This window comes from Ornithorhynchus anatinus, chromosome 12 (genome assembly GCF_004115215.2).
Source record: "Ornithorhynchus anatinus isolate Pmale09 chromosome 12, mOrnAna1.pri.v4, whole genome shotgun sequence".
NCBI lineage: Eukaryota > Metazoa > Chordata > Mammalia > Monotremata > Ornithorhynchidae > Ornithorhynchus > Ornithorhynchus anatinus.
The window spans coordinates 1,337,362-1,363,407 of record NC_041739.1 but is presented as its reverse complement, the minus strand read 5'-3'; the positions used below and the strand labels follow the sequence as shown (position 1 = coordinate 1,363,407).

The window sequence follows — 26,046 nt, the reverse complement described above, 5'->3', positions numbered from 1 at the left end:
CCAACATTATTATTATTATCATTCCCAAGCTCTCCATCTAACCGCCTCCGACCCTTCGCTCGCACTGCTCCCCTGACCTGGAACTCCCTCCCTGCAAATCCTCCAGACTGTAGTTCTTCTAAAAATCCCACTTCCTTTCTGAAGCTTTCCTCAGTTAATTTCTAGGATCTCAACTCACATCGACTCAACAGTCCTCCCACCAAACCTCCTGGCCCATTCATTTCTGAAAGGTCACTGCTCTCCCCGATTTCAAAGCCCACCTGAAATCTCAATCTCCACTGAGTGGTCTTCTCTTTCATTTCTAATCTCTCCACTTTATAGTCTCCCTAGCTGATCTTACAATCACCCATGTGCTTAAATTCATTCATTCATTCAATAGTATTTATTGAGCGCTATGTGCAGAGCACTGTACTAAGTGCTTGGAATGTACAAATCGGTAACAGATAGAGGCAGGCTTGACGGGCTTACAATCTAATCGGGGGAGACAGACAGACAGACAAAAACAATAGCAATAAATAGAATCAAGGTGCAATTAAATCTGCACCTCCTAATCATTTCGGTATTCACCCCACTCCCCCAGCACTTATATACTTACGTACTTATTCTTCTCATTATAACCATATCTTTATACTACCTGCACTTTCATATCTTTATACTACCTGTATTTTATTTTAATACCAATCTCCTCCACCAGATTGTAGATTCCTTAAGGGCAGGGATTGTGTCTACTTACTCTTTTGCATTCTCTCAAGTGCTCTAGACACAATAAGCATTCAAAATATACCACTGATTGACTGAAGCAGGGATCATCACTACTGATTCTATCAGTATATTCTCAGTATATTCTCGTTATATCCCGGCTAGACTACCGTGTCAGCCTTCTCTCTGACCTCCCTTCCTCCTCTCTCGCCCCGCTCCGGTCTATTCTTCACTCCGCCGCCCGGCTCATCTTCCCGCAGAAACGATCTGGGCACGTCACTCCCCTTCTTAAACAACTCCGGTGGTTGCCTATCGACCTCCGCTCCAAACAAAAACTCCTCACTCTAGGCTTCGAGGCTCTCCGTCACCTTGCCCCTTCCTACCTCTCCTCCCTTCTCTCTTTCTACCACCCACCCCGCACGGTCCGCTCCTCCGCCGCCCGCCTCCTCACCGTCCCTCGGTCTCGCCCGTCCCGTCGACCCCCGGGCCGCGTCCTCCCGCGGTCCCGGAACGCCCTCCCTCCTCACCTCCGCCAAACTGATTCTCTTTCCCTTTTCGAAACCCTACTTAAAACTCACCTCCTCCAAGAGGCCTTCCCAGACTGAGCTCCTCTTCTCCCTCTACTCCCTCTGCCACCCCCCCTTTACCTCTTCGCAGCTAAACCCTCTTTTTCCCCTTTTCCCTCTGCTCCTCCACCTCTCCCTTCCCATCCCCACAGCACTGTACTCATCCGCTCAACTGTATATATTTTCGTTACCCTATTTATTTTGTTAATGAATTGTACATCGCCTCGATTCTATTTAGTCGCCGTTGTTTTTACGAGATGTTCTTCCCCTTGACTCTATTTATCGCCATCGTTCTTGTCTGTCCGTCTCCCCCGATCAGACCGCAAGCCCGTCAAACGGCAGGGACCGTCTCTATCTGTCGCCGACTTGTTCATCCCAAGCGCTTAGTCCAGTGCTCTGCACCTAGTAAGCGCTCAATAAATACTATTGAATGAATTGAATGAATGAATGAATGATTCTACTGTTCTCTCCCAAGCCCTACTTCGAATTGATTGATTTGATTACATACTATACCCATCCTCGGCATTTATGAATACCCAATTGTATAGTCAATTTATTCAGATATTTCAACCCGGCATTTTTAGACCACTACCTGTTGATTCTCGTTCTACCTACTGGCCCCACTACCACAAATAATTCTGTACATTTATCTCCAAGAGAAACAGTGCATGTTAGTGGAGAGAGCACAGGCATCCCGCGCTCCACCACTTTTCTTCCGTGTGACCTTGGTCAACTCACTTCACTTCTCCAGGCCTCAGTTCCCTCATCTGTAAAACGGGGAGTCCTATTTAAGATCGAATCCCACGTGAATCAGGGACTGTGTTTAAACTACATCATAGCTCTCTCAGCTTGGCACAGAGTGTGCGCGTAAACAATTTTTATTATTATTGGATTGTACGGTCCTCACTTGCTTATACTTTCCTTCAGCACAGATACAATCTACTGCACAGTTCATTTATTTTGATCACTCTATTTGTAAAGATTTGTATGTTTGGCTCTCCCATTGGAATGTAAAAGCATCTCGTGCTTCTGTTGTTCTTTCCTAAGGGTTTAGTACAGTGTACTGTACCCGGTGAACACTCAAATCCCTTTACTATGACTACTCTTGCCTTTGAGGACAGTGTGGTCTAGTGGAAAAGAGCACGGCCCGGGAGTCAGAGCCTATACTGGGTTTTAAACCCAGCTCCACCATGTGCCTGCGTGATGATGGGCAAGTCACTGAACTTCTCTGGGCCTCAGTTACCTCACCTGTAAAATGGGGATTCGATCCCTGTTCTCCTTCCTAGATTGGGAGTCTTATGTGGTACAGGGACTGTGTCTGACCTGATTAACATGTATCTTCCCCAACGCTTAGAACAGTACTTGACACAGAGTGCTTAACAAATACCCAATTATTATTATTATTATAATTCAAGGAATTTCCAACTTAACAGGGGACTTACAGAAGGAAGAAGATAACCGAAAGATGGAAATGTGGACAAGTGCTTACGTAAACTATGTAAATTGCCATGTACCAAAGCACGATGGAAGACTACGAGTGCATAAATGGTAACTGGGAGCATTTCAGGATTTAGAATGCTAAAAATAAATCTTGTCTCCTCTGAGCAAGAAGCACACATGACAATTTCAGACAAAAGATCCTCTGCATACGACTATCCTTTTTCTACTTGTTTGAACTATGAAATGGGCCCTCAACAGCCAGCTTTCTGGCCCTCTGTAAAGGCTAAACCACCATCTCACTGATTCCCCAGGAGCGGTGGTTTCCACCCAGATTTCTCTAAGCCACACCTAGGTCACTAGGCATTCATTCAATCAATCAATCATATTTATTGAACACTTACTATGCGCAGAGCACTGGACTAAGCACTTGGGAGAGTACAATACAAAACAATTAGCAGACACGTTCCCTGCCCATAACTTAATATATAAATTATAAATAAATAAATAATTTATAATATATAATATAAAGATATGCAAAAAAGGGCTGTAGGGTTGGAGGTGGGGAGCATATCTAGCGTCCAATGGTCACAAATTGAGGTACATTATGGAAACAGCATGACATAGTGGATAGAGGATGGGCCTGAGAGTCAGAAGGTCATGGGTTCTAATCCCGGCTCCTCCACTTGTCAGCTGTGTGACCTTGGGCAAATCACTTCACTTCTCTGTGCCCCAGTTCTCTCATCTGCAAAATGGGGACTCAATACCTGTTCTCCCTCCTAATTAGACTGTGAGCCCCATTATGACCAGACTATCTTGTAATTATTCCAGCGCTTAATATAGAACTTGGCACATAATAATAATAATAATAATAATAATGATGGCATTTGTTAAGCACTTACTATGGGCAAAGCACTGTTCTAAGCGCTGGGGAGGATACAAGGCGATCAGGTTGTCCCATGTGGGGCTCACAGTCTTAATCCTCATTTTACAGATGGGGTAACTGAGCCCCAGAGAAGTGACTTGCCCAAAGTCATACAGCTGACAAGTGGCTGAGCCGTGATTTGAACCCAGGACCTCTGACTCCCAAGCCCCGGCTCTTTCCACTGAGCCACGCTGCTTCTCATACACACACAGTACGCACTTTACTAAACACCACAATCACTAATGAGACAATGCCCAGACAAAGGGAGGGTGGGAGGATGGTAATCCTAGTTTTGCCACTTGTCTGCTGTGTGACCTTGGGCAAGTCACCTGACTTCTCGGTGCCTCAGTTACCTCATCTGGAAAATGATGATTAAGACCGTGAGCCCCACGTGGGACACGGACTGTGTTCAACCAGATTAGCTTCTATCTACCCTAGTGCTTAGGATGGTGTTTGATACATATTAAGCACTTAACAAATACCATCAGCAGCATGTGTTTTAAACTATTCACTTGTCAGATTCACCAATCAATCTTCACAGGTACAGTCTCGGCCATCAATTGTGGAAAGCCAAGAGAAGCAGCGTGGCTTAGTGCAAAGAGCCCGGGCTTGGGAGTCAGAGGTCGTGGGTTCTAATGCCGGCTCCGCCACTTGTCAGCTGTGTGACTTTGGGCAGGTCACAACTTCTCTGTGCCTCAGTCTTCTCATCTCTAAAATGGGAATGAGGACTGTGAGCCCCATGGGGGACAATCTGATTTCCCTGTATCTACCCCAGCGCTTAGAACAGTGCTCTGCACATAGTAAGTGCTTAACAAATACCAACATTATTATTATTATTACCCCAGCGTTTAGCACGGGCCTGGCATATAGTAAGCGCTTAAGAAATGCCATCATCATCATCATCAAAGTACAAGACAAGCTCATCTACGAGAAAAGCATCTGAGAAATGCCAGCCAACTGGACCAATCACTCGATGGCATTTATTGAGCCCTTACTAAGTGCAGAGCACTGGACTAACCGTTTGAGAGAGTACAACAGCGTGGCTCAGTGGAAAGAGCACGGGAATTGGAGTCAGAGGTCATGGGTTCGAATCCCTGCTCTGCCACTTGTCAGCTGGGTGACTGTGGGCAAGTCACTTAACTTCTCTGTGCCTCAGTTCCCTCATCTGTCAAATGGGGATTAAAACTGTGAGCCCCACGTGGGACAACCTGATCATCCTGGATCTCCCCCAGCGCTTACAACAGTGCTCTGCACATAGTAAGCGCTTAACAAATACCAAGATTATTATTACAACAGAGTTGGTAGACACCTTCCCTGCCCTTAACGAGCTTAGGGTCTGGAGAGGAGACGGACATTAAATGTAGTTAAGTGACCACGGGAGGCCTGGAGAAACTTAGTGACGCTGGCCCTTTTAAGCCCATGACCTTATAAAAAGAAAGCAAACCTTCAATTTTAGTCTTCTTCTAATCAGCCTTCTACGCTTCTTGGGAGCCAGGATCACGTCTACCAACTCTACTGAGAACTCTATCGAGAAGCAGAATGGTGTAGTGGAGAGAGCACAGGCCTGGGAGTCAAAAGGATAGGATGGTATTGAAGCCTGTCGACCTGTTTCGCTTGGTTGTCTGTCTCCCCTTGCTAGACTGTGAGCCTACTGCTGGGTAGGGATTGTCTCTATCTGTTGCCAAACTGGACTTAGTACAGTGCTCTGCACACAGTAAGAGCTCGATAAATACGACCGAATGAAGGAAAGGACATGGGTTCTAATCCACTTGTCTGCTGTGTGACCTTGGGCCAGTCACTTCACTTCTCTGTGCCTCAGTTATCTCATCCGTAAAATGGGCGCCGAGACTGGGAGCCCCACGTGGGAGAGGGACAGTGTCCAATCCGATTTGCTTGTATCCACCCCAGAGCTTGGTGCAGTTCTTGGCACATAGTAAGCGCTTAAACACCACAATTATTATTATTATTATTACTGCACTGTACCCCCCAAACGCTGAATAGAGTGCTCGACGCACAGTAAGCGCTGGATCAATCATACTGTGTGCAGAGCACTGTACTAAGCGCTCGATAAATACCACTGATAGATAAATACCGCTCAATAAATCCCACCGATTGAAAGCTGAACACAGTGAGAGGTTTCCTCCCGAAGCCTTCTCGGACCCTCTGAGATCCATACACGGGACCCAAAAGACCCTACAACTCAACTCTTCGCCCATCTCCTGAAACAGAGTTGATTTTCCACATCCTGTCTAATGATCAAAAGAAGCATTCTGCTTATTCAGAAGAAAAACAGAACATTTCAGACATCGACAGTTAGGCTCTGCCCTGGCACACGGAAAACCACAGAATTGAAATGAATAAGACAGAGCAACCCAAAAGATGATAACTTGAAGCCTCTAATACAGCCTACGAACAGCCTAAATTGGCGGTGAACTGGTGGATTTTAGAATTGAATTTCTACTAGTTTTAAAGAAAAAAAGCTGGGTGGCCGAGTGGAAAAAGCACGGGCCTGGGTGTCGGAGGACCCCGTCTGATCCCGGCTCCATCGATTGTCTGCTGCGTAACCATGGTCAACTCACTTCTTTCACTCATTCGTTCAATCATATTTATTGAGTGCTTACTGTGTGCAAAGCCCTGTACTGAGCGCTTGGGAGAGGACAACAGCCAGACGCATTCCTTCACTTCTCTAGGCCTCACTTTCCTCATCTGTAAATGGAGATTAAGTCCTACTCCCTCCTTCTTAAATCATACACGGGACAGGGACTGTGTCCGACCTATCTTGTATCTAACCCAGCGCTTAGTACAGTGCTTGCCACTCAGTAGGCACTTAAGTACCACTGAAAGAAAACAAGTCTCCCATTTGATTTTCCAATCAATGGTATTTATGGAGTACTTCCTATGCACACAGTACTGAAGTAAGCACTTGGGAGAGTACAATTTAACAGAGTCGGTAGACAGGACAGTGTTGTGCACACAGTAAGCACTTAATAAATACGACTGATTGATTGACTGGTTTCAGTGGATTTTCACTGGCTCTGGAAGAACAGCGCTCCAAATTCTCTTCAGAGCTCTCCTTTCCAAGTAGTTTTGCCTTCTATTACTTCCTACACTCCCTCGTCCCCCCATTCCAGATTGCCTCATGCCCCAAGAACCACTGAATTGGCTCCCGCTTTGCCCTTCCCGCTTCCCCTCCATCTTGCGGACCCCCGATCTTTCACCTTTGCTCACTGCCGGTGGGTTTCCCTTGCCTTCGCTCCACCCTCAGACCATGTTCCGGCCTCAAAGAAGGGCCTCTCTCTCTCCCTGGGACCCCAAATCTCTTTTTCCTGAGAGTCTTTCCCCCTAAAACATCACTGCTTCCAGACGACCCCTCTCCCTCTCTCCGAGGCCCTATTTAAATCACCTCTTCTCCAAGAAGCCTTCCCTGACTACCCTCTCACCTCCCCACCCTATTCTCCCTTCCTTCTACGTCGTCTATATCCTTGCGGTTTGTACCTTTTAAGCCCTCTTACTTACCCCTTCTGTTGCTTCCCCTAACATTAATTTAATTTAATCAGTTATATTTATTGAGCACACATTATTCATGAAGCACTGTTCTAGGCACTTGGTAGAGTACTATATAGCAGGATAATTTATTTTTCCATTGATTTTATTAATGATGTGTATAAATCTATAATTCTATGTATTTATATCGATGCTATTGATGCCTGTCTACTTGCTTTTGTTTTGTCTGTCTCTCCCCTTCTAATGACAATAATAATTATGGTATTTGTTAGGCGCTTAACTATGTGCCAGGCACTGTACTAAGCGCTGGGGTGGATACCAGCAGATTGGGTTGGGCACAGTCCCTGTCCCACGTGGGACTCACAGTCTCCATCCCCATTTTACAGATGAGGTAACTGAGGCCCAGAGAAGTGAAGTGACTTGCCCAAAGTCACAAAGCTGACAAGTGGCGGAGTCAGGATTATTCATTCATTCATTCAATAGCATTTACTGAGCTCTTACCATGTGCAGAGCACCGTACTAAGCGCTTGGAATGGACAATTCGGCAACAGATAGAGACAATCCCTTCCCAGGGACGGGCGAACCCATGACTTCTGACTTCCAAGCCCGGGCTCTTTCCACCGAGCCACACTGCTTCTAGACTGTGAGCCCGTTGTTGGGTAGGGATTGTCTCTTTTTGTTGCCAAAATGTACTTTCCAAGCGCTTAGTACATGCTCTGCACACAGTAAGTGCTCAATAAATACGATTGAACGAATGAATGATGGAATGTCTTTCTCCCCCGACTAGATTTTAAATTCTTTGAAGGCAGGGGTCCCGTCTACCAAGTCTATTGTACTGTACTATCCCAAGCGCTTAGTACAGTGGTCTGTACACAATGAGCGATCAATAAATCCCATGGGTTGATCGAGGAGCTATTTCCTGATAAATCACCTGTCTTCCTGGTCAGGCCAACCCCAGTCAGCCACCTTAGCACTCAGGCGTGTCTCTGTTTAGCTGTTTTGTTTTCCTTTATTTTGAACCACCGGTAGCTATGCTTTGGCTCGTTACGCAACTGAATATTGGCCATTTGCCTATGCTTGTTTTCTCCATTAGTCTGTGAGTTCTTGGAGGGCAGAGGAGTTGTCTTGCTTCTATTGAACATTTCCAAGCAACTAGCAGTGAGCTCTACACAGAGTAGGCGCTCAATAAATGCTGTAGATAATGAAGGGGCAGAAGCAACCCCCTTCCCCTCCACCGCCTCTTGCTCCTTTAAGATCGTGATCCCTCTGTGTCACACACACACCCCTCCCTCCCGTCAGAAGGACGGCGACCTTGTCTAATTCTCATTTGTGTACTCTTCCCCAAGGCTTAGTACAGTGCTCTGCACACGGTAAGCACTCTAGAAATACCATTAACTGTTCGGTCGTGGGTTCTAATCCCGGCTCCGCCACTTGTCAGCTGTGTCACTTTGGACAAGTCACTTCACTTCTCTGGGCCTCAGTTACCTTTTCTGTCAAATGGGGATGAAGACTGGGAGCCCCAAGTGTGACACCCTGATTACCTTGTATCTACCCCAGCGCTTAGAACAGTGCTTGGAACATAGTAAGCACTTAACAAATACTATTATTATTATCATTGATTAAATGGAAAGAGGAAAGGGGAAATGGAGGCACGAGGGACGATCACGTCTCTTCCAAGGGGCCTTCCCCGATTAAGCCCGCTTTTCTCTGGGTCCTTCTCCTTTCTGTGTCTTATATTAACATGGATATGTGACCTTTGGACATTCTGATGTTCACCCCACCTTCATACCTATCTTTAAATTCTATATTAGATATTATTTACTTATATTCATGTCTGCTTCCCCCCTCTAGACTGTAAGCTCCTTGTAGGCAGGGAACCTGTCTACCAACTCTGTTGTATCGTACTCTCCAAAGAGCTTCTTAGAGTGCTCTGCACACAGTAAGCACTCAATATTCATTCATTCAAATCATACTTATTGAGTGCTGACTGTGCCCAGAGCACTGTGCTAAGTGCTTGGGAGAGTACAATTCAACAATAAACAGACACATTCCCTGCCCAAACGAACTCACAGTCTGGGGGGTGGGAGAGAGCCATCGATAGAAATAAATTACAGTAAAACACCACTGATGACAATGACGCTCCGAATGCGTTTTTCAAACGACTCCAGCCCAACCAGCCGACAGACCCGCTGCAAAGGTTGGAGTTTAATCGAACATCGAAGAACCCGCGCAAACAGCACATCCTTACTTCTCTTCGATATCGTACATTAAAACAGTGAAATAAAGGTAGAGCAAAAATTACCTTGCAAAAAGTTATTCAGGTGCCCATCTTCTTCCTCCTCCTCCTCCTCCTTCTCCTCCTCTTCCTCCTCCTCGGCCCGAGGAGCGGCGGAAGCCTCATCCTCCTCCACGAGTTCCGCATCGGGTTTGCGGCTCCCTTTGGGCTTCGCCGAGTCTGGGGGCGAGGTCCTGAGCTTGGGAAGCTTTGTCCAGCCCCCGCGGCTCGGCGGGCCCTCCGGCCCGCCCGCTCCTTCTCGGCCTACGTCCTTCGGCCGCCTCACTCTGGTTTTCGCCTCGCTGGACGAGGCGAGCTCGAGAGACTGCGTGGGGCTGACGTCCGGAGTCGACCGAGGGGTCCCGGCGGTCCCGGTGGCTTCGGATTCGTCTGAGACGTCGCCCCGCCTGGCTCTCCTCCCCGACGCCCGGGAGTCGGGCCTGGCCTGCGGTCTGGGGGACGGGCCGGCCGGGCCGGCGTCGCTCCTCTTGGACGACCTGTGGGACGAGACGGATCCGCTCATCTCCGTCTCGACTTCGGAGCAGGTCGAGGACGAGGACGACAGAGGGGAGGAAGGTGATGAGGAAGAGGAAGAAGAGGACGCCGACGAGCCGATTCGGCTCTCTTTGGTCTGCGGGCCCGGTTTTAGGCCTCTCGACGGCCTAGCCGTCTTCGGCCTGGGGCACCTTTTTCTCCCATATTTCCTTCTTTCCTCTTCATCGGTACTGTCCTCGTCTCCGCTGCCTCGTACTATTTTAGGGATTCTCATGGGGGTGGCCGAGTAGATCTTCAGGCTCGACGCCGGCCCACTCCCCAGTCTCGAAGACGCCACCGTGGGCAAAGTGTTTCTGTGGGTCTCCGAGCCGCAGCTCTCAGAATGCTGCTCCGGGGATATCTTCTCATTATTTCCACATCCAGGGGTACCACGGTTCTTTATTCCCGCGTCCAGTCTCACACAGGAATTTTTGGCCTGTGGGTCTTTCTGCCCTCCAAGTTCACCGTTTCCCTTGCGAACCGATGAACCGCCACTTCTATCTCTCTCCATCTTTTCGTCATAGTCGCTGTCGAAGAAAGAATGGTCTACTTCTTCTTCGGACACGTAACCAAACCGGTGCATGATGCCCAGAAGCCTCAGAGGGGTTCTCGGCCGAAGCCCTGAGGAAAGGGGAAAGGTTCATTGCGGTCAAGCCCATCAGAACACAACTCTTTCAGTACGGTGCCTCCCCAAAGTCCGCAACGGTGGCCTAGATGAAAGAGCCCGGGCTCGGGAATCAGAAAAACATGGGTTCTACTTGTCTGCTGAGTGACCTTGAGCAAGTCACTTCACTCCCTTCCCCTCCCCTCAGCACCGTGCTCGTCCGCTCATCTGTATATATTTTTATGACCCTATTTATTTTGTTAATGAGATGTACATCGCCTTGATTCTATTTATTGCTATCGTTTTAATGAGATGTACATCCCCTTGATTCTATTTATTGCTATTGTTTTTGTCTGTCTGTCTCCCCCGATTAGACCATGAGCCCGTCACTGGGCAGGAACTGTCTCTATCTGTTGCAGATTTGTACATTCCAAGTGCTTAGGACAGTGCTCTGCACATAGTAAGCGCTCAATAAGTACTATTGAATGAATGAATGAACTTCTCTGTGCCTCAGTTCCCTCATCTGCTGAGAAGCAGCGTGGCTCAGTGGAAAGAGCCCAGGCTTGGGAGTCAGAGATCGTGGGTTCGAATCCCGGCTCTGCCACTTAGCTGTGTGACTGTGGGCAAGTCACTTCACTTCTCGGTGCCTCAGTTACCTCATCTGTAACATGGGGATTAACTGTGAGCCTCACGTGGGACAACCTGATGACCCTGTATCTCCCCCAGCGCTTAGAACAGTGCTCTGCACATAGTAAGCGCTTAACAAATACCAACATTATCATTATCATTATTATTATCTGTAAAATGGGGATTAAAACTGCGAGCTCAACTCGTACTCTTCGCTTCTTTCAAGGGACCTGCCGAATGGACTCTGGCTCTCGGGGTCTCCTGCTGAAAACTGTAAACTTTACCCAGTGGCCAATCAACTAGGAACCCCTCATACTTAGAAGACTCCCTTCTGCTCCCTGGACAGGAGGCAAGGTTAAAAAAGCCCAGTGCCTGTGAGCCACCAGACCTGCCTTGGCCTCTCAATCTTGCAATATCTGAGGATATATTTAATGTCTGCCTCTCCCTCTAGACTCTAAGCGCAGGGCAGGGAACGTGTCTGCCAAATCAGTTGTCTTGTACTCTCCCAAGCGTTTAGTACGGCGCTCTGGACTTATGTAAGCGCTCAGTAAATATCATTGGTTGATTGTATGCTGCCAAAATCACATTCTGCACTGTTAGTCATCTGATGAAATTCTGACTTTAGGTTATTAATTCACTAAGCCCAAATCATCCACAGCCTAAGGGCACTCACTTGGCGGTAGCAAGTTAGGCACTAGTGAAGGATTATGAACTCAGATCTCTAGAGAGGACTCCCGTGGGCCCTGAGCAGGAAGGCGGGGGGCCCAGTGGAAAAAAACCCAGGCCTGAGAGGTAGGAGATCTGGGTTCGAGTCCCACTTCTGCCACTGGCCTGCTGGTGACTTTGGGCAAGTCACTCGACCTCTCTGGGCCTGCTTCCTCATCTGCCAAATGGGAACAAGATAGACTGTGTCCCATCTGATAACCCTGACACTCTTCCCCAGTGCTTAGCCCAGAATAAACAGGGAAGCAGCAGGGCCTAGTGGATAGAGGACGAGCCTGGGAGTCAGAAGGAGCTGGGTTCTAATCCCGGCTCCGCCGCTTGTCTGCTGCGTGACCTCGGGGAAGTCACTTCACTTCCCCGTGCCTCAGTTCACTCTCCCGGAGAATGGGGATTATGATTGTGAACCCCCTGCGTGACAGTGATTGTATCCACCCCAATTTGCCTGTATCCACTCCAGCACCTAGTACAGTGCCCGGCACAATGCAAGTGCTTAACAAATACCACGATTACTATCATTTATAGTACTAGTCATAAACGGCAGAATTCCAAGTCAAATAACTCAAATGTGGATGGGCTGCACGTCACATGACCCCCTTTCAGAAAAATTGCAAAGTTTTATCAGATTATTGGTGCAGTGATTAGCATCCCACGGCTTTCCTTTTTGTGATAGTGAATGATAATGTCACTCGAGAATAATTGGTGGGTGGGGTTGCCATGGGGACAGAGCCAGCGGTCCAAGAATAGGGAGAAGCGGCCGCAAAGGGAGAGCGACACGGTGAAACAGGGAGACACAGAGGCGGTAGAGGACGGAGACAGCGCCCAGGTCCGCTCCCCGTATCCCCCTCGATCGGCAGCGGCAGGAGCGAGTCCTAGGGAACGCAACTGTCTGGTAGAGTCCCCGGCTTCGCCCTAGAGAGGCCGGTGTCTCCGCTCAATCAATCGATCGATCATATTTATCTGTACTCTCGATGCTACGCTCTGCGCCCGGGAGAGCGCAACAGTTAGTAAACACAAACTAGCGGAAAAAGCCCGGGCCTGAGGGTCAGAGGACCTGGGTTCTAATCCCGGCTCTGCCAACTGCTTGCTGGGTGACCTTAGGTAAGTCACTTCGCCGTGCCTCAGTCTCCTCAATTGTAAAATGAGGATTCAGTACTTACTCTCCCTCCTACTTAGACTGTGAGCCCAGGTGGGACGGGGACTGTGTCCGGCCTAGTTAACATGAGCGGATGTGTCCGTCCTCTCAACCGTATATATTTTCATTACCCCATTCATTCGTCCGCTCAACTATATATTTTCATTCCCCTATTTATTTTGCTAATGAGATGTACATCGCCTTGATTCTATTTATTTGCTATTGTTTTAATGAGATGTTCAGCCCCTTGATTCTATTTATTGCTATTACTCTTGTCTGTCCGTCTCCCCCGATTAGACCGTAAGCCCGTCAAAGGGCAGGGACCGTCTCTGTCTGTCACCGATTTGTCCATTCCAGTGCTCTGCACATAGTAAGCGCTCAATAAATACTACTGAATGAATGAATGTACCTTCCCCAGAACAGTGTTTAACACACGGTGGGCGCGTAACAAATACCGTTTACAAAAACTGTTCTAGGTTTCCCTGAGGTGGGGGGGAAGGAGGAGGCCCTCTAGGCGGCGGCACCGGCCCCAGGAGACCTCAGGAGGGTCAGCAGGCAGCTGAGCCCGGTAGAGTACCTGCTGACCGTCAGTCCAGGGGGCAGAGGGCCAACACACAGACGGGTCGGCCGGCTGGTGGTCTGATAGGATTCATGCTTTTCCCAAAGTGCTCCTCTTACTCCGAGGGCACATCCAGCGCTTAGAACAGTGCTCTGCACACAGTAAGCGCTTAACAAAGACCAACATTATTATCAACGGGATTTACCGAGTGCTTACTGTGGGCACAGCACTGTATTAAACGCTCGGGAGAGCACGACCAATTCGGTAGACATGATGCCCCGCCTCGACGAGCTCCTCAGACTGGAAGCTTCTTTTTTATGGCATTCGTTGGGCATTTACTATGTGTCTGGCACTGTACTAAGTGCTGGGGTAGATATAGCAGCGTGGCTCGGTGGAAAGAGCACGGGCTTTGGAGTCAGGGCTCATGAGTTCGAATCCCCGCTCTGCCACTTGTCGGCTGTGTGACTGTGGGCAAGTCACTTAACTTCTCTGTGCCTCAGTTCCCTCATCTGTAAAATGGGGATTAAGACTGTGAGCCCCACGTGGGACAACCTGATTCCCCTATGTCTACCCCAGCGCTTAGAACAGTGCTCGGCACATAGTAAGCGCTTAACAAATACCAACATTATTATTATTATAGGCTAATCAGATTGGACACTGTCCATTCATTCATTCGTTCAATAGTATTTATTGAGCGCTTACTAAGTGCAGAGCACTGTACTAAGCGCTTGGAATGTATAAATCGGTAACAGATAGAGACGGTCCCTGCCCTTTGACGGGCTTACGGTCTAATTGGGGGAGACGGACAGACAGACAAACCCCACATGGGACTCACTGTCTTAATCTTAATCTGAATTGGAGCAGCAGCGTGGCTCAGTGGAAAGAGCCCAGGCTCGGGAGCCAGAGGTCATGGGTTCTAATTCCGGCTCCGCCGCTTGCCAGCTGTGACTTTGGGCCAGTCGCTTCACTTCAGTGCCTCAGTTACCTCATCTGTAAAACTGGGATTAAAACTGTGAGCCCCACGCGGCACAATCTGATCACCTCGTATCCCCCCAGCGCTTAGAAGAGTGCTTTGCACATAGTAAGCGCTTGACAAATACCAGCATTATTAAAGGGTTCAGATCCAAGTGCATATGCAGTGCAGAAGAAAGAGAGGGAGTTAAAGAGAATATTGAAGGAGCTGAGATTTGGGTGACAGGGCCTGAAAGCACTTTCTTGAGCACCTACTTGGGGTGAGCCCATTGTTGGGCAGGGATTGTCTCTATCTGTTGCCGAATTGTACATCCCAAGCGCTTAGTACAGTGCTCTGCACATAGTGAGCGCTCGGTAAACACGATGGAATGAATGAATGAATGGTAAGAGCAACTGAGGAACTGAGGCATATGAAACCCAACCGGATGACCTTAAGAAAGGAAATCATCCTCCACAGACTAAATTATGTCATCAGAATCGGTGTTCTTTATAGTTGGAAATTGAAACTGCAGCTGGGACACGGTCAAAATGGTGAGCGTGGTAAATTTCCCCTGGTGTCTTAACAACATTATAAAGCCTCTGCCTTTGGGAAATTTGGAGGTAGCTCCCAAGAGCGATGCTGGAAACTCGTGCCGTAAAATGGGAAGCAGCGTGGCTCAGTGGAAAGAGCCTGGGCTTCGGAGTCAGAGGTCATGGGTTCGACTCCCGGCTCTGCCACTTGTCAGCTGTGTGACCGTGGGCAAGTCACTTCACTTCTCTGTGCCTCAGTTCCCTCATCTGTAAAATGGGGATTAACTGCAAGCCTCACGTGGGCAACCTGATGATCCTGTATCTCCCCCAGCGCTCAGAACGGTGCTCGGCACATAGTAAGCGCTTAACAAATACCAACATTATTAAATGACCCATGAGTCTTTTTTTCTTAAATGACATTTGTTAAGTGCTTACTATGCGCCAAACACTGCTCCGGGTCCTGTTCTAGGAGGCAGGAGAAAGAAATTGAAGTTAATGAGGCCAGAAACAGCCCCTGTCCCACATGGGGTTCCCAGTCTAAGCAGGAGGGAGAACATAAATTGAATCTCCATTTTGTAATTAAGGAAACTGAGGCCCAGAGAAGGTAAGTGATTTGTCTAAGGTCACACACAGCAGACAAGTGGCAGAGCCGGGATTAGAACCCAGGTCCTCTGGCTCCCGGGTCCGTGTTCTAAACACTAGGCCACGCGCTTTCCTCCATCCAGTCCTCAGCCTCGGTCCAGTCAGAAAGCCTTCGGGGCTGAAGACCGGTGGGAAGGAACTCATGTGGATAGAGCTGGGAGTCGGACGGTCATGGGTTCTAATCCCAGCTCTGCCACTTGCCTGCTGTGTGACCTTGGGCAAGTCGCTTCACTTCTCTGTGCTCCAGTCACCTCATCTGTAAAATGGGGATTTGAGGCTGTGAGCCTCATGTGGGACGAGGATCGTGCCCAACCTGATTCGCTTGTATCCACCCCAATTCTTAGTACAGGGTCTGGCACAGAGTAAGCGCTGAACAAAATATCATATTCCAGTGCCAGGGGCTCTTCGTCCTCTCTCCTCCTCTGCCCGTCACGCTGCCACTGGGGCATGGAGGGCAAAGAGCAAGTAGGCGAGTGGGGGAGAAAGCACATGGTAGTAATAGCAGTTATTAAGCGCGTGACTCGGTGGAAAGAGCTTGAGAGTCGGAGGGCATGGGTTCTAATCCCGGCTCCGCCACTTGTCCGCTGTGTGACTCTGGGCAAGTCACTTCACTTCCCTGTGCCTCAGTTACCTCATCTGTAAAAGGGGGTTTAAGACTGTGAGCCTCCCGTGGGACAACCCGATTACCCTGTATCTACCGCAGCACTTAGAACAGTGCTCTGCACATAGTAAGTGCTTAATAAATGCCATCGTTATTATTATTACTTGGTGCAGGGTGTTGTTTTAAGTGGAGGGAGAGAACGAAGACACAGGTGGGAATCAGACATGGTCCCCATGCCTCCGGGGGTTCACAGGGTGCGATCTGGGGCCCCAGCTCTCTGGACAGCATAAAACATGACCGGCTCTCTGCCATCCTGCCCAAGCTTTTCTGCAAATAAATCCTCAGGAACATCAGTAATCCAATGTGCCTTCGTTTGACCCTGCCGACCGATGCCCTCTGGCCACATCACTCCAGGGGTGGGTGACGTGGGAGACGCAGACAGGCAGGGCTGAGGTGCAGGGGGGCTCGCTGGGGCTAGAGAGAGGGCAGAGGCCACCTGGCAGCACCCCCTCCCCACTTCCCCTTCCCTTTCACTCTCTCCGTTCATTCATTCATTCAATAGGATTTATTGAGCGCTTACTATGTGCAGGGCACTGTACTAAGCGCTTGGAATGGACAAATCGGCAACAGATAGAGACGGTCCCTGCCCACTGACGGGCTTACGGTCTAATCGGGGGAGACAGACAAAAACAATCCCCTTAGACGGCCGGAGAGGAGCCCCCAGGGTCGTAAGGAAGGGAGAGGCCGAAAGACTTCAAACTAGGGACTGTTTGGAGCCCACGGGGCTAGGATACGGTATTTCGTTAAGCGCCTACCATGTGCCGGGCACTGTACTACGAACTGGGGTGGATCCAAGCAAATCAGCTGGTACGCATTCCCCGTCCCCCACGGGGCTCAGTCCCAAATCCCCATTTTACAGGCGAGGTAAATGAAGCACAGAGAATTCATTCATTCATTCAGTCGTATGTATTGAGCGCTTACTAGGTGCAGAGCGCTGGACCAAGCGCTTGGAATGAACAAGTCGGCAACAGATAGAGACGGTCCCCGCCGTCTGACGGGCGCACGGTCTAATCGGGGGACTTACACCTTACACAGCCAAGTTGCCAAGGTCTAGCTCCTGTTCTCAAACCTACACAAAGTACTATAACCTCATCTATCTCACCGCCAACCTCTCGCCTACGTCCCGCCTCTGGCCTGGAAAGCCCTCTCTCTTCATATCCCCAAAACAATGACTCTCCCCCCGCTTCGAAGGCTTATCGAAGGCTCACCTCCTCCGAGAAGCCTTCCCTGACTCAGCCTTCCTCTTCTCCCACTCCCCTCTTAGCCCCACAGCACTTCCGTACATATCTGTAATTTTTTAAATTTGGGGTTTTTCCGTCTCCCGCTCTAGTCCGTAAGCTCACCGTGGGCAGGGAAGGTGTCTGCCGACTCTGCTATGCTATTATTTTGCATTCTCTCAAGCACTTAGTTCAGTGCCCGCAGAGTAAGTCCTCAATACATATGATTGATTGATTACGGAGCGGTTATTGTGTGCAGAGCACTGTACTTCATGCCTGGGCGAGCACGGTGCAACAGAGTTAGCAGACCAGTTGTGAGCGAGCAGAAATTTCCATCCTGGCAACCGAAAGAATGACACTTTATTTCAGTGCAGCTGCTCTCTTAAAAACGTATCTGCCGGGTGGCCAATGGAAAAAAAAAGTTTTCCAAATGGAGAATTAAAAAAAACTAAACACACACACACACACACACACACAAAGAAAACACTTTTTTTCCGAAGACCAAGGTTTTGCTGCCTAAAACTAAAATCAATTTCATCGGGGAAGGTTTCTCAAACACACTAAAAGAAATACGACTTTAACTTTTTAGGTAAAACGGCCAAGTGGTTCTTGTACAATCACCTAATAAATCTGTTTCGATTCCACACATTTTGCTTCTAGGCGATAATTAATTCATGCCAAATGGCCTCATTTGCCACCTAAAGATCTTCTGGCTCATTTGTTACCTCTGATAAAGGAGTAACATATATATGAGAAAACTTATGTGGTGACGGTTTATATTACAGTGTAGTTCATCTAGCGATTCCATCCCCAAAACTGTGTTTTTGAGGTAACACGCTGCCAAGCTAGCAGTTCAGATTGGCTTTGGTTTGGGGAATCCAGGCCAAAAAAATTGGGCTATTTAGGATACTCTCTTTAGAAGCAGCGTGGCTCAGGGGAAAGAGCCCGGGCTTTGGAGTCAGAGGTCATGGGTTCGAATCCCGGCTCTGCCACTTATCAGCTGTGTGACTGTGGGCAAGTCACTTCACTTCTCTGGGCCTCAGTTCCCTCATCTGTAAAATGGGGATGAAGACTGTGAGCCCCACGTGGGACGACCTGATTCCCTTGTGTCTACCCCAGCGCTTAGAACAGTGCTCTGCACATAGTAAGTGCTTAATAATAATAATGTTGGTATTTGTTAAGCGCTTACTATGTGCAGAGCACTGTTCTAAGCGCTGGGGAATCAGGTTGTTGGCTTAACAAATACCAACATTATTATTATTATTATTACTCTTTAATGACTGGCTATCAGACAGGGAGGGAAAGGAGCAAGGATTAAACCGCTCTTGAAAAGAGTTTGAGCGTCACAACTTGGGGGAGGCAGGTGGCTCTGGATGTGGCTCCGCAGCCGGGAAACAGGCTGCCCCCGTTTAGCGTTGCTGGGTGTGGATGGCAGAATAACAACAATAATAATAATAATAATAAATGGTATTTATTACGCACTTACTATGTGCTAAGTGCTGGGGTTGGACACAGTCCCTGTCCCACATGGGGCTCACAGTCTAAATCCCCATTTTACAGATGAGGGAACTGAGGCACACAGAAATGAAGTGACTTGCCCAAGGTCACACAGCAGACAAGTGGCGGAGCCGGCATTAGAACCCAGGTCCTTCGGACTCCCAGGCCCCTGCTTTATCCATTAGGCCATGTCGCTTTCTGATTACTGTAGAGAAGCGGCGTGGCTCAGTGGAAAGAGCCCGGGCTGGGGAGTCGGAGGTCGTGGGTTCGAATTCCGGCTGGGCCACTCGTCAGCTGCGTGACTTTGGGCAAGTCACTTCACTTCTCTGTGTCTCAGTGACCTCATCTGTAAGTGGGGATTAAGACTGAGCCCCACTTGGGTCAACCTGATCACCCTGCATGCCCCTCAGTGTTTAGAACAGTGCTTGGCACATAGTAAGCGCTTAACAAATGCCATCATTATTATTGCCTCGCTAAAAGAAAATACAAAATACGAACAGATCCCCCCATGGGCCTCTGACCCACGTCGGAGGGGGTCTGCGGGGCCGTGGCCGAGGCTGGCCCCGGCGGATGGACCCCCGCTCTGCCCTGTGTCCCTCCCTCTTCAGAGATCACCCCCAGGGTCACCCCCATCTCCTCCTGGGACCCCCCCAAAAAGCCCCCTCCCCCGGGGCCCACCTGAGAGGCGTGGGAGGGGCACACGGGGGGCCGTGATGGGCCGGGTGAGTCCCCTGGCCCCAGGGTGGGTGGGTACCGCAGGGTGGCACGGGGGCAATGGGGGTGAGGGTCCCTCGAGGGGGATCTGACTCTGGAGGGTGGACAGAGGGGGGATCCTGAGGGGGCTAGCGGAGTCAGGGGTGCCAAGGGGCACCAAAGAGGGCCTGACTGGGGGGGCAATGGGTTCTAGTGGGAGGGGGAAGGGCAGGAGAAGGGGGGAGGGGAGGGGCACCATAGGGTGCTGGAATGGGGGGTTGGGGGGGCAGGAGGCTCAAAGGGTTCTGGAACTGGGGGGGCACCAAAGGGGTTCTGGGGGAGGGGGCACAAAGGGTTTTGGGGGGGTTACAAAGGGGTTCAAAGTTGGGGGGCACCCAGAGAGGGCCTGGGGGGGAAAAGGTCCCCAATCTGGGTGGCAAGTGGATGGGGTCCCCAGGGGGTCTGGGAGATGGGGGGGTGGGAGTCCCCAGGGGGTCTGGGAGATGGGGGGGATGGGGGTCCCCAGGGGGTCTGGGCAGTGGGGGGGGTGGGAGTCCCCAGGGGGTCTGGGAGATGGGGGGGGGGGATGGGGGTCCCCAGGGGGTCTGGGAGATGGGGGGACAGGGTCCCCAGGATGTCTGGGGAAGCAGCGTGGCTCAGGGGAAAGAGCTCAGGCTTGGGAGTCGGAGGTCATGGGTTCGAATCCCAACTCCGCCGCTTGTCAGCTGTGTGACTTTGGGCAAGTCACTTAAGTTCCCTGTGCCTCAGTTCCCTCATCTGTAAAATGGGGAGGAAGACTCTGAGCTCTAAGTGGGACAACCTGATCACCTTGTACCCCCCACCCCCCAGCGCTTAGAACAGTGCTTTGCACATAGTAAGTGCTTAACAAATGCCATCATTATTATGATTATATGGGGGGGGGGAAGGGGAGCCCAGGGGGTCTGGGGGGGATGGGGGTCCCCAAGGGGTCAGGGACATGGGGGGATGGGGTCCCCAGGGGGTCTGGGATCTCAGCAGCAAGAGCCCGGGCTTGGGAGTCAGAGGTCCTGGATTCTAATCCCACCTCTGCCCCTTGCCAGCTGGGTCACTCGGGGCCAGTCCCTTCCCTTCTCCGGGCCTCAGTGACCTCATCTGTCAAATGGGGACGAAGACTGGGAGCCCCACGAGGGACCCCCTGATGACCTTGGATCTCCCCCCAGCGCTTAGCACAGTGCTTGGCACAGAGTAAGCACTTAACACATACCACCATTTAATTTTTTTATTTATATGGGGGGTGGGGGGGATGGGGTGCCCAGGGGGTCTGGGATCTCAGCGGCAAGAGCCCGGGCTTGGGAGTCAGAGGTCGTGGGTTCGAATCCCGCTTCTGTCCTTTGCCAGCTGCGTGACTTTGGGCGAGTCACTTCACTTCTCTGGGCCTCAGTGAGCCCACCTGTCAAATGGGGACGCAGACTGGGAGCCCCACGAGGGACCACCTCATCACCTTGGACCCCCCAGCGCTTAGCGAGAAGCAGCGTGGCTCAGTGGAAAGAGCACGGGCTTTGGAGTCAGAGGTCATGAGTTCGAATCCCAGCTCGGCCACTTGTCAGCTGTGGGACTGTGGGCGAGTCACTTCACTGGGCCTCAGTTCCCTCATCTGTAAAATGGGGATGAAGACTGGGAGCCCCACGTGGGACAACCTGATTCCCCTGTGTCTACGCCAGCGCTTAGAACAGTGCTCGGCACATAGTAAGCGCTTAACAAATACCCATATTATTATTATTATTATTATTATTATTATTAGCACAGTGCTTTGCACAGAGTAAGCACTTAACAAATACCACCATTTAATTTTTTTATTTATATGGGGGGGGCGGACTGGGATCTCAGCGGCAAGAGCCCGGGCCTGGGAGTCAGAGGTCCTGGGTTCGAATGCCGGCCCTGCCATCTGTCAGCTGTGTGACTGTGGGCGAGTCACTTCACTTCTCTGTGCCTCAGTCACCTCATCTGTAAAATGGGGATTAACTGGGAGCCTCACGAGGGACAACCTGATGACCCTGTATCTCCCCCAGCGCTTAGAACAGTGCTCTGCACATAGTAAGCGCTTAACAAATACCCACATTATTATTATTATTATTATTAGCACAGTGCTTTGCACAGAGTAAGCACTTAACAAATACCACCATTTAATTTTTTTATTTATATGGGGGGTGGCGGACTGGGATCTCAGCGGCAAGAGCCCGGGCTTGGGAGTCAGAGATCCTGGGTTCGAATCCCGCCTCTGCCCCTTGCCAGCTGGGTGACTGGGGGCCAGTCCCTTCCCTTCTCCGGGCCTCAGTGACCTCATCTGTCAAATGGGGACGCAGACTGGGAGCCCCACGAGGGACCCCCTGATGACCTTGGATCTCCCAGCGCTCAGCACAGTGCTTGGCACAGAGTTAAGCGCTTAACAAATCCCACCCTTTGATTTTTTTTTTATGGGGGGGAGCCGTGCGGACACTCACCGGAGCCGTCCGATCCCGCCGCGGCCGGGCCGGCCAGTGTACTGAGCGCCCCGCGCGCGCGCGCGCCCGCCTAGCGACGGGCCCCGCCCCCAACACACACACACACACACACACACACACACACACAGAGGCAAAGGCCACGTTCCGCGTCACGTGGCGCCCGAATGGAGCTTGCGCCGCCCGCGAGAGAGGAACCCGGCCTCCCATTGGCTGACGCCGGCCCCGGGAGGGGCGGGGAGCGGCCTCCCATTGGCTGACGCCGGCCCCGGGAGGGGCGGGGAGCGGCCTCCCATTGGTTGACACCAGCCCCGGGGGGCGGGGAGCGGCCGCCCATTGGTTGACGCCGGCCCGGGGGGCGGGGCCCGGCGCGCGCGCGCGCGCGCTCCCAGAGGGAGGCCCCCGCCCAGCCCCGCCCAGCCCGGCCTCCCAGTAACTACAGCAACAGTACTCATTCATTCATTCATTCATTCATTCATTCATTCATTCATTCATTCATTCATTCATTCATTCATTCATTCATTCCGTCAGTCAGCCATTCATTCCGTCAGTCAGCCATTCATTCATCTATCCCTCCATTCCTTTCTTCCTCCCTTCATTCATTCACGCATTCCTTAATGCACTCATTCATTCGTTTGTATTTATTCATTCATCTATCTATCCATCCATTCCTTCCTTCCTTCATTCACACATTCATTCATTCGTTCAATCGTATTTATTTATTCATTCATTCATCTATCCATCCATTCCTTCCTTCCTTCATTCACACATTCATTCATTCGTTCAATCGTATTTATTTATTCATTCATGCATCTATCTATCCATCCATTCCTTCCTTCCTTCCTTCATTCACACATGCATTCATTCGTTCAATCGTACTTATTCATTCATTCATCTATCTATCCATTCCTTCCTTCATTCATCCATTCACACACTCATTAATGCATACATTCATTCATTTGATCGTATTCATTCATTCATTCATCTATCTATCCATCCATTCCTTCCTTCCTTCATTCATTCACGCATTCCTTAATGCACTCATTCATTCGTTCGATCGTATTTATTCATTCATTCATCTATCCATCCATCCAACCACTCATCCATTCCTTCCTTCCTTTATTCATTCACGCATTCATGCATTCATTCATTCGTTCAATCGTATTTATTTATTCATTCATTCATCTGTCTATCCATCCATTCCTTCCTTCATTCACACATGCATTCATTCGTTCAATCGTACTTATTCATTCATTCATTCATCTATCTATCCATTCCTTCCTTCTTTCATTCATTCACACACTCATTAATGCATTCATTCATTCGATCGTATTTATTCATTCATTCATTCATTCACCTATCTATCCACCATTCCTTCCTTCCTGCATTCATTCACACGCTCATTAATGCATTCATTCGTTCGATCGTATTCATTCATTCGATCGTATTTAATTCATTCATTCATCTATCTATCCATCCATCTATCTATCTATCCATCCATTCCTTCACACATTCATGCATTCGTTAATGCATTCATTCATTTGTTCGTTCAATCGTATTTATTTATTCATTCATTCATTAGCATTTATTGAGTGCTTACTATTCATTCATTCATTCAATAGTGTTTATTGAGCACTTACTATGTGCAGAGCACTGGACTAAGCGCTTGGAATAGACAATTAGGCAACAGATAGAGACAATCTCTGCCCATTGAGGGGCTTACAGTCTAATCGGGGGAGACAGCAGATAAAAACAAGACAACTTAATCGCAATAAATAGAATCAAGGGGATGTACACCTCATTAACAAAATAAATAGGGTAATGAAAATCTATACAAACGAGCACAGTGCTGAGGGGAGGAGAAGGGAGAGGGGGAGGAGCAGAGGGAAAGGGGGCTTAGCTGAGGGGAGGTGAAGGGGGAGCAGAGAGGGAGCAGAGGGAGCAGAGGGAAAAGGGGAAGCTCAGTCTGGGAAGGCCTCTAGGAGGAGGTGAGCTCTCAGTAGGGCGTGAGCTCTACTGAGCACTTACCGTGTGCAAAGCAGGGGACTAAGTGCTTGGAAAGTACAATTCAGGAACATAGACAATCCCTGCCCACAGTGGGCTCCCAGTTGAGGAGGGGGGAGACAGACACACACCAAAAAAGAAAACAGGCATCATTTGTGTGCACAGCATTCATTCTTTCAATCGTATTTAAGGAGCGCTTACTGTGTGCAGAGCACTGGACGAAGCGCTTGGGAAGTACAATTCAGCAACAAAGAGAGACAATCCCTGCCCACAATGGGCTCACAGTTTAGGAGTGGGGAGTCAGACACAAAATACGGAAACAGGCATCAGTAGCATCATTTGTGTGCACAGCATTTATTCATTCAATCCTACTTATGGAGCGCTTACAGTGTGCGGAGCACTGGACAAAGCGGTTGGGAAGTACAATTCAGCAACAAAGTGAGACAATCCCTGCCCACAGTGGGCTCACAGTTTAGGAGTGGGGTGACAGACACAAAATTAGTAAACAATCATTAATATAAATAAATAGAACTAATAATAATAATGTTGGTATTTGTTAAGCACTTACTGTGTGCAGAGCACTGTTCTAAGCTGGGGTAGATACAGGGTCATCAGGTTGACCCACGTGAGGCTCACGGTTAATCCCCATTTTACAGATGAGGTAACTGAGGCACAGAGAAGTTAAGTGACTCGCCCACAGTCACACAGCTGACAAGTGGCAGAGCCGGGAGTCGAACTCATGACCTCTGACTCCGAAGCCCAGGCTCTTTCCGCTGAGCCAATTATAGGTATATACATAAATATGTAAGTGCTGGGGGTTAGGAGAGGAGGGAAGAGCAAAGGGACTGAGTCGAGGTGATACGGAAGGGTGGGGGAGCTGAGGAAAAGGGAGCTTAGTCTGGGAAGTCCTCTTGGAGGAGGTGAGCCTTCAGTAGGGCTTTGAAGGGGGATGGGGGATTAGTAGGACTATTATTACTATTATGATGCCATTGAGTCATTTCCAATTCATAGCAACTCCATGGATATACTTTCTCCACAACGTCCCGTCCTCTGCCGTAATCCGCAACCTTTCTAATGGTTCTTCCGTTATCGTTGTTACGGTCTCTATCCATCTACCTGCTGGTCCACGTTTTCCCTTGATTTCCCCATCATTAATGTCTTCTCCAGAGAATTAGTCCTCTTGATTATGTGTCCAAAATATGCTAATCTAAGTTGAGTCATTTGGTCTTTCAAAGGCCACTTTGGTTTAATTTTCTCTAAAATCCATTTGTTTATCTTTCGGGCAGTGCACGGGGTACACAAAAGCCTTCTCCAACACCACATTTCAAAAAAAATCAATGTTCTTTCTCTCCTGTTTTTTTACTGTCCAGGTTTCAGATCCAAACATTGTCACTGAAAATGCCATACAGTTGACAGTATGTATTTCTGTGGCAATAGTTTCATCAGCACATAACTTTGAAGGTGGGGAGACTGTGTGACCTCGGGAAGTCATCTCCTCCCTTGTTCTCTCCCCCTCCCTTCAGGCTCGTATCTCCTCTGACTTCAGGACGTCTCCATCTAGATGTCTGCCCGCCAACTAAAACTCTACGTCATTCAATTCATTCATTCATTCAATAGTATTTATTGAGTGCTTACTATGTGCAGAGCACTGTACTAAGCTCTTGGAATGGACCATTCGGTAACAGATAGAGATAATCCCTGCCCACTGATGGGCTTACAGTCTAATCGGGGGAGACAGAGGGACAAAAACAAGACAACTTAATCATGATAAATAGAATCAAGACTGTC

At 49.4% G+C, this 26,046-nt stretch overlaps 1 protein-coding gene across 1 annotated transcript in view; it reads right to left on the bottom strand.

The window, feature by feature from the left end:
* CFAP97 (cilia and flagella associated protein 97) overlaps positions 1-22,363 on the bottom strand; it is a 33,647-nt gene extending 11,284 nt beyond the window's left edge. Inside the window, exons 1-2 of the mRNA XM_029077026.2 lie at positions 22,258-22,363; positions 9,434-10,561 (exon numbers count right to left, since the gene is read on the bottom strand). Of these exons, the coding sequence (XP_028932859.1) occupies positions 9,434-10,523 (1,090 nt within the window). The 5' untranslated portion in view covers positions 10,524-10,561; positions 22,258-22,363. The remainder of the gene's footprint in view (positions 1-9,433; positions 10,562-22,257) is intronic.
* Positions 22,364-26,046: the final 3,683 nt, after the last annotated feature.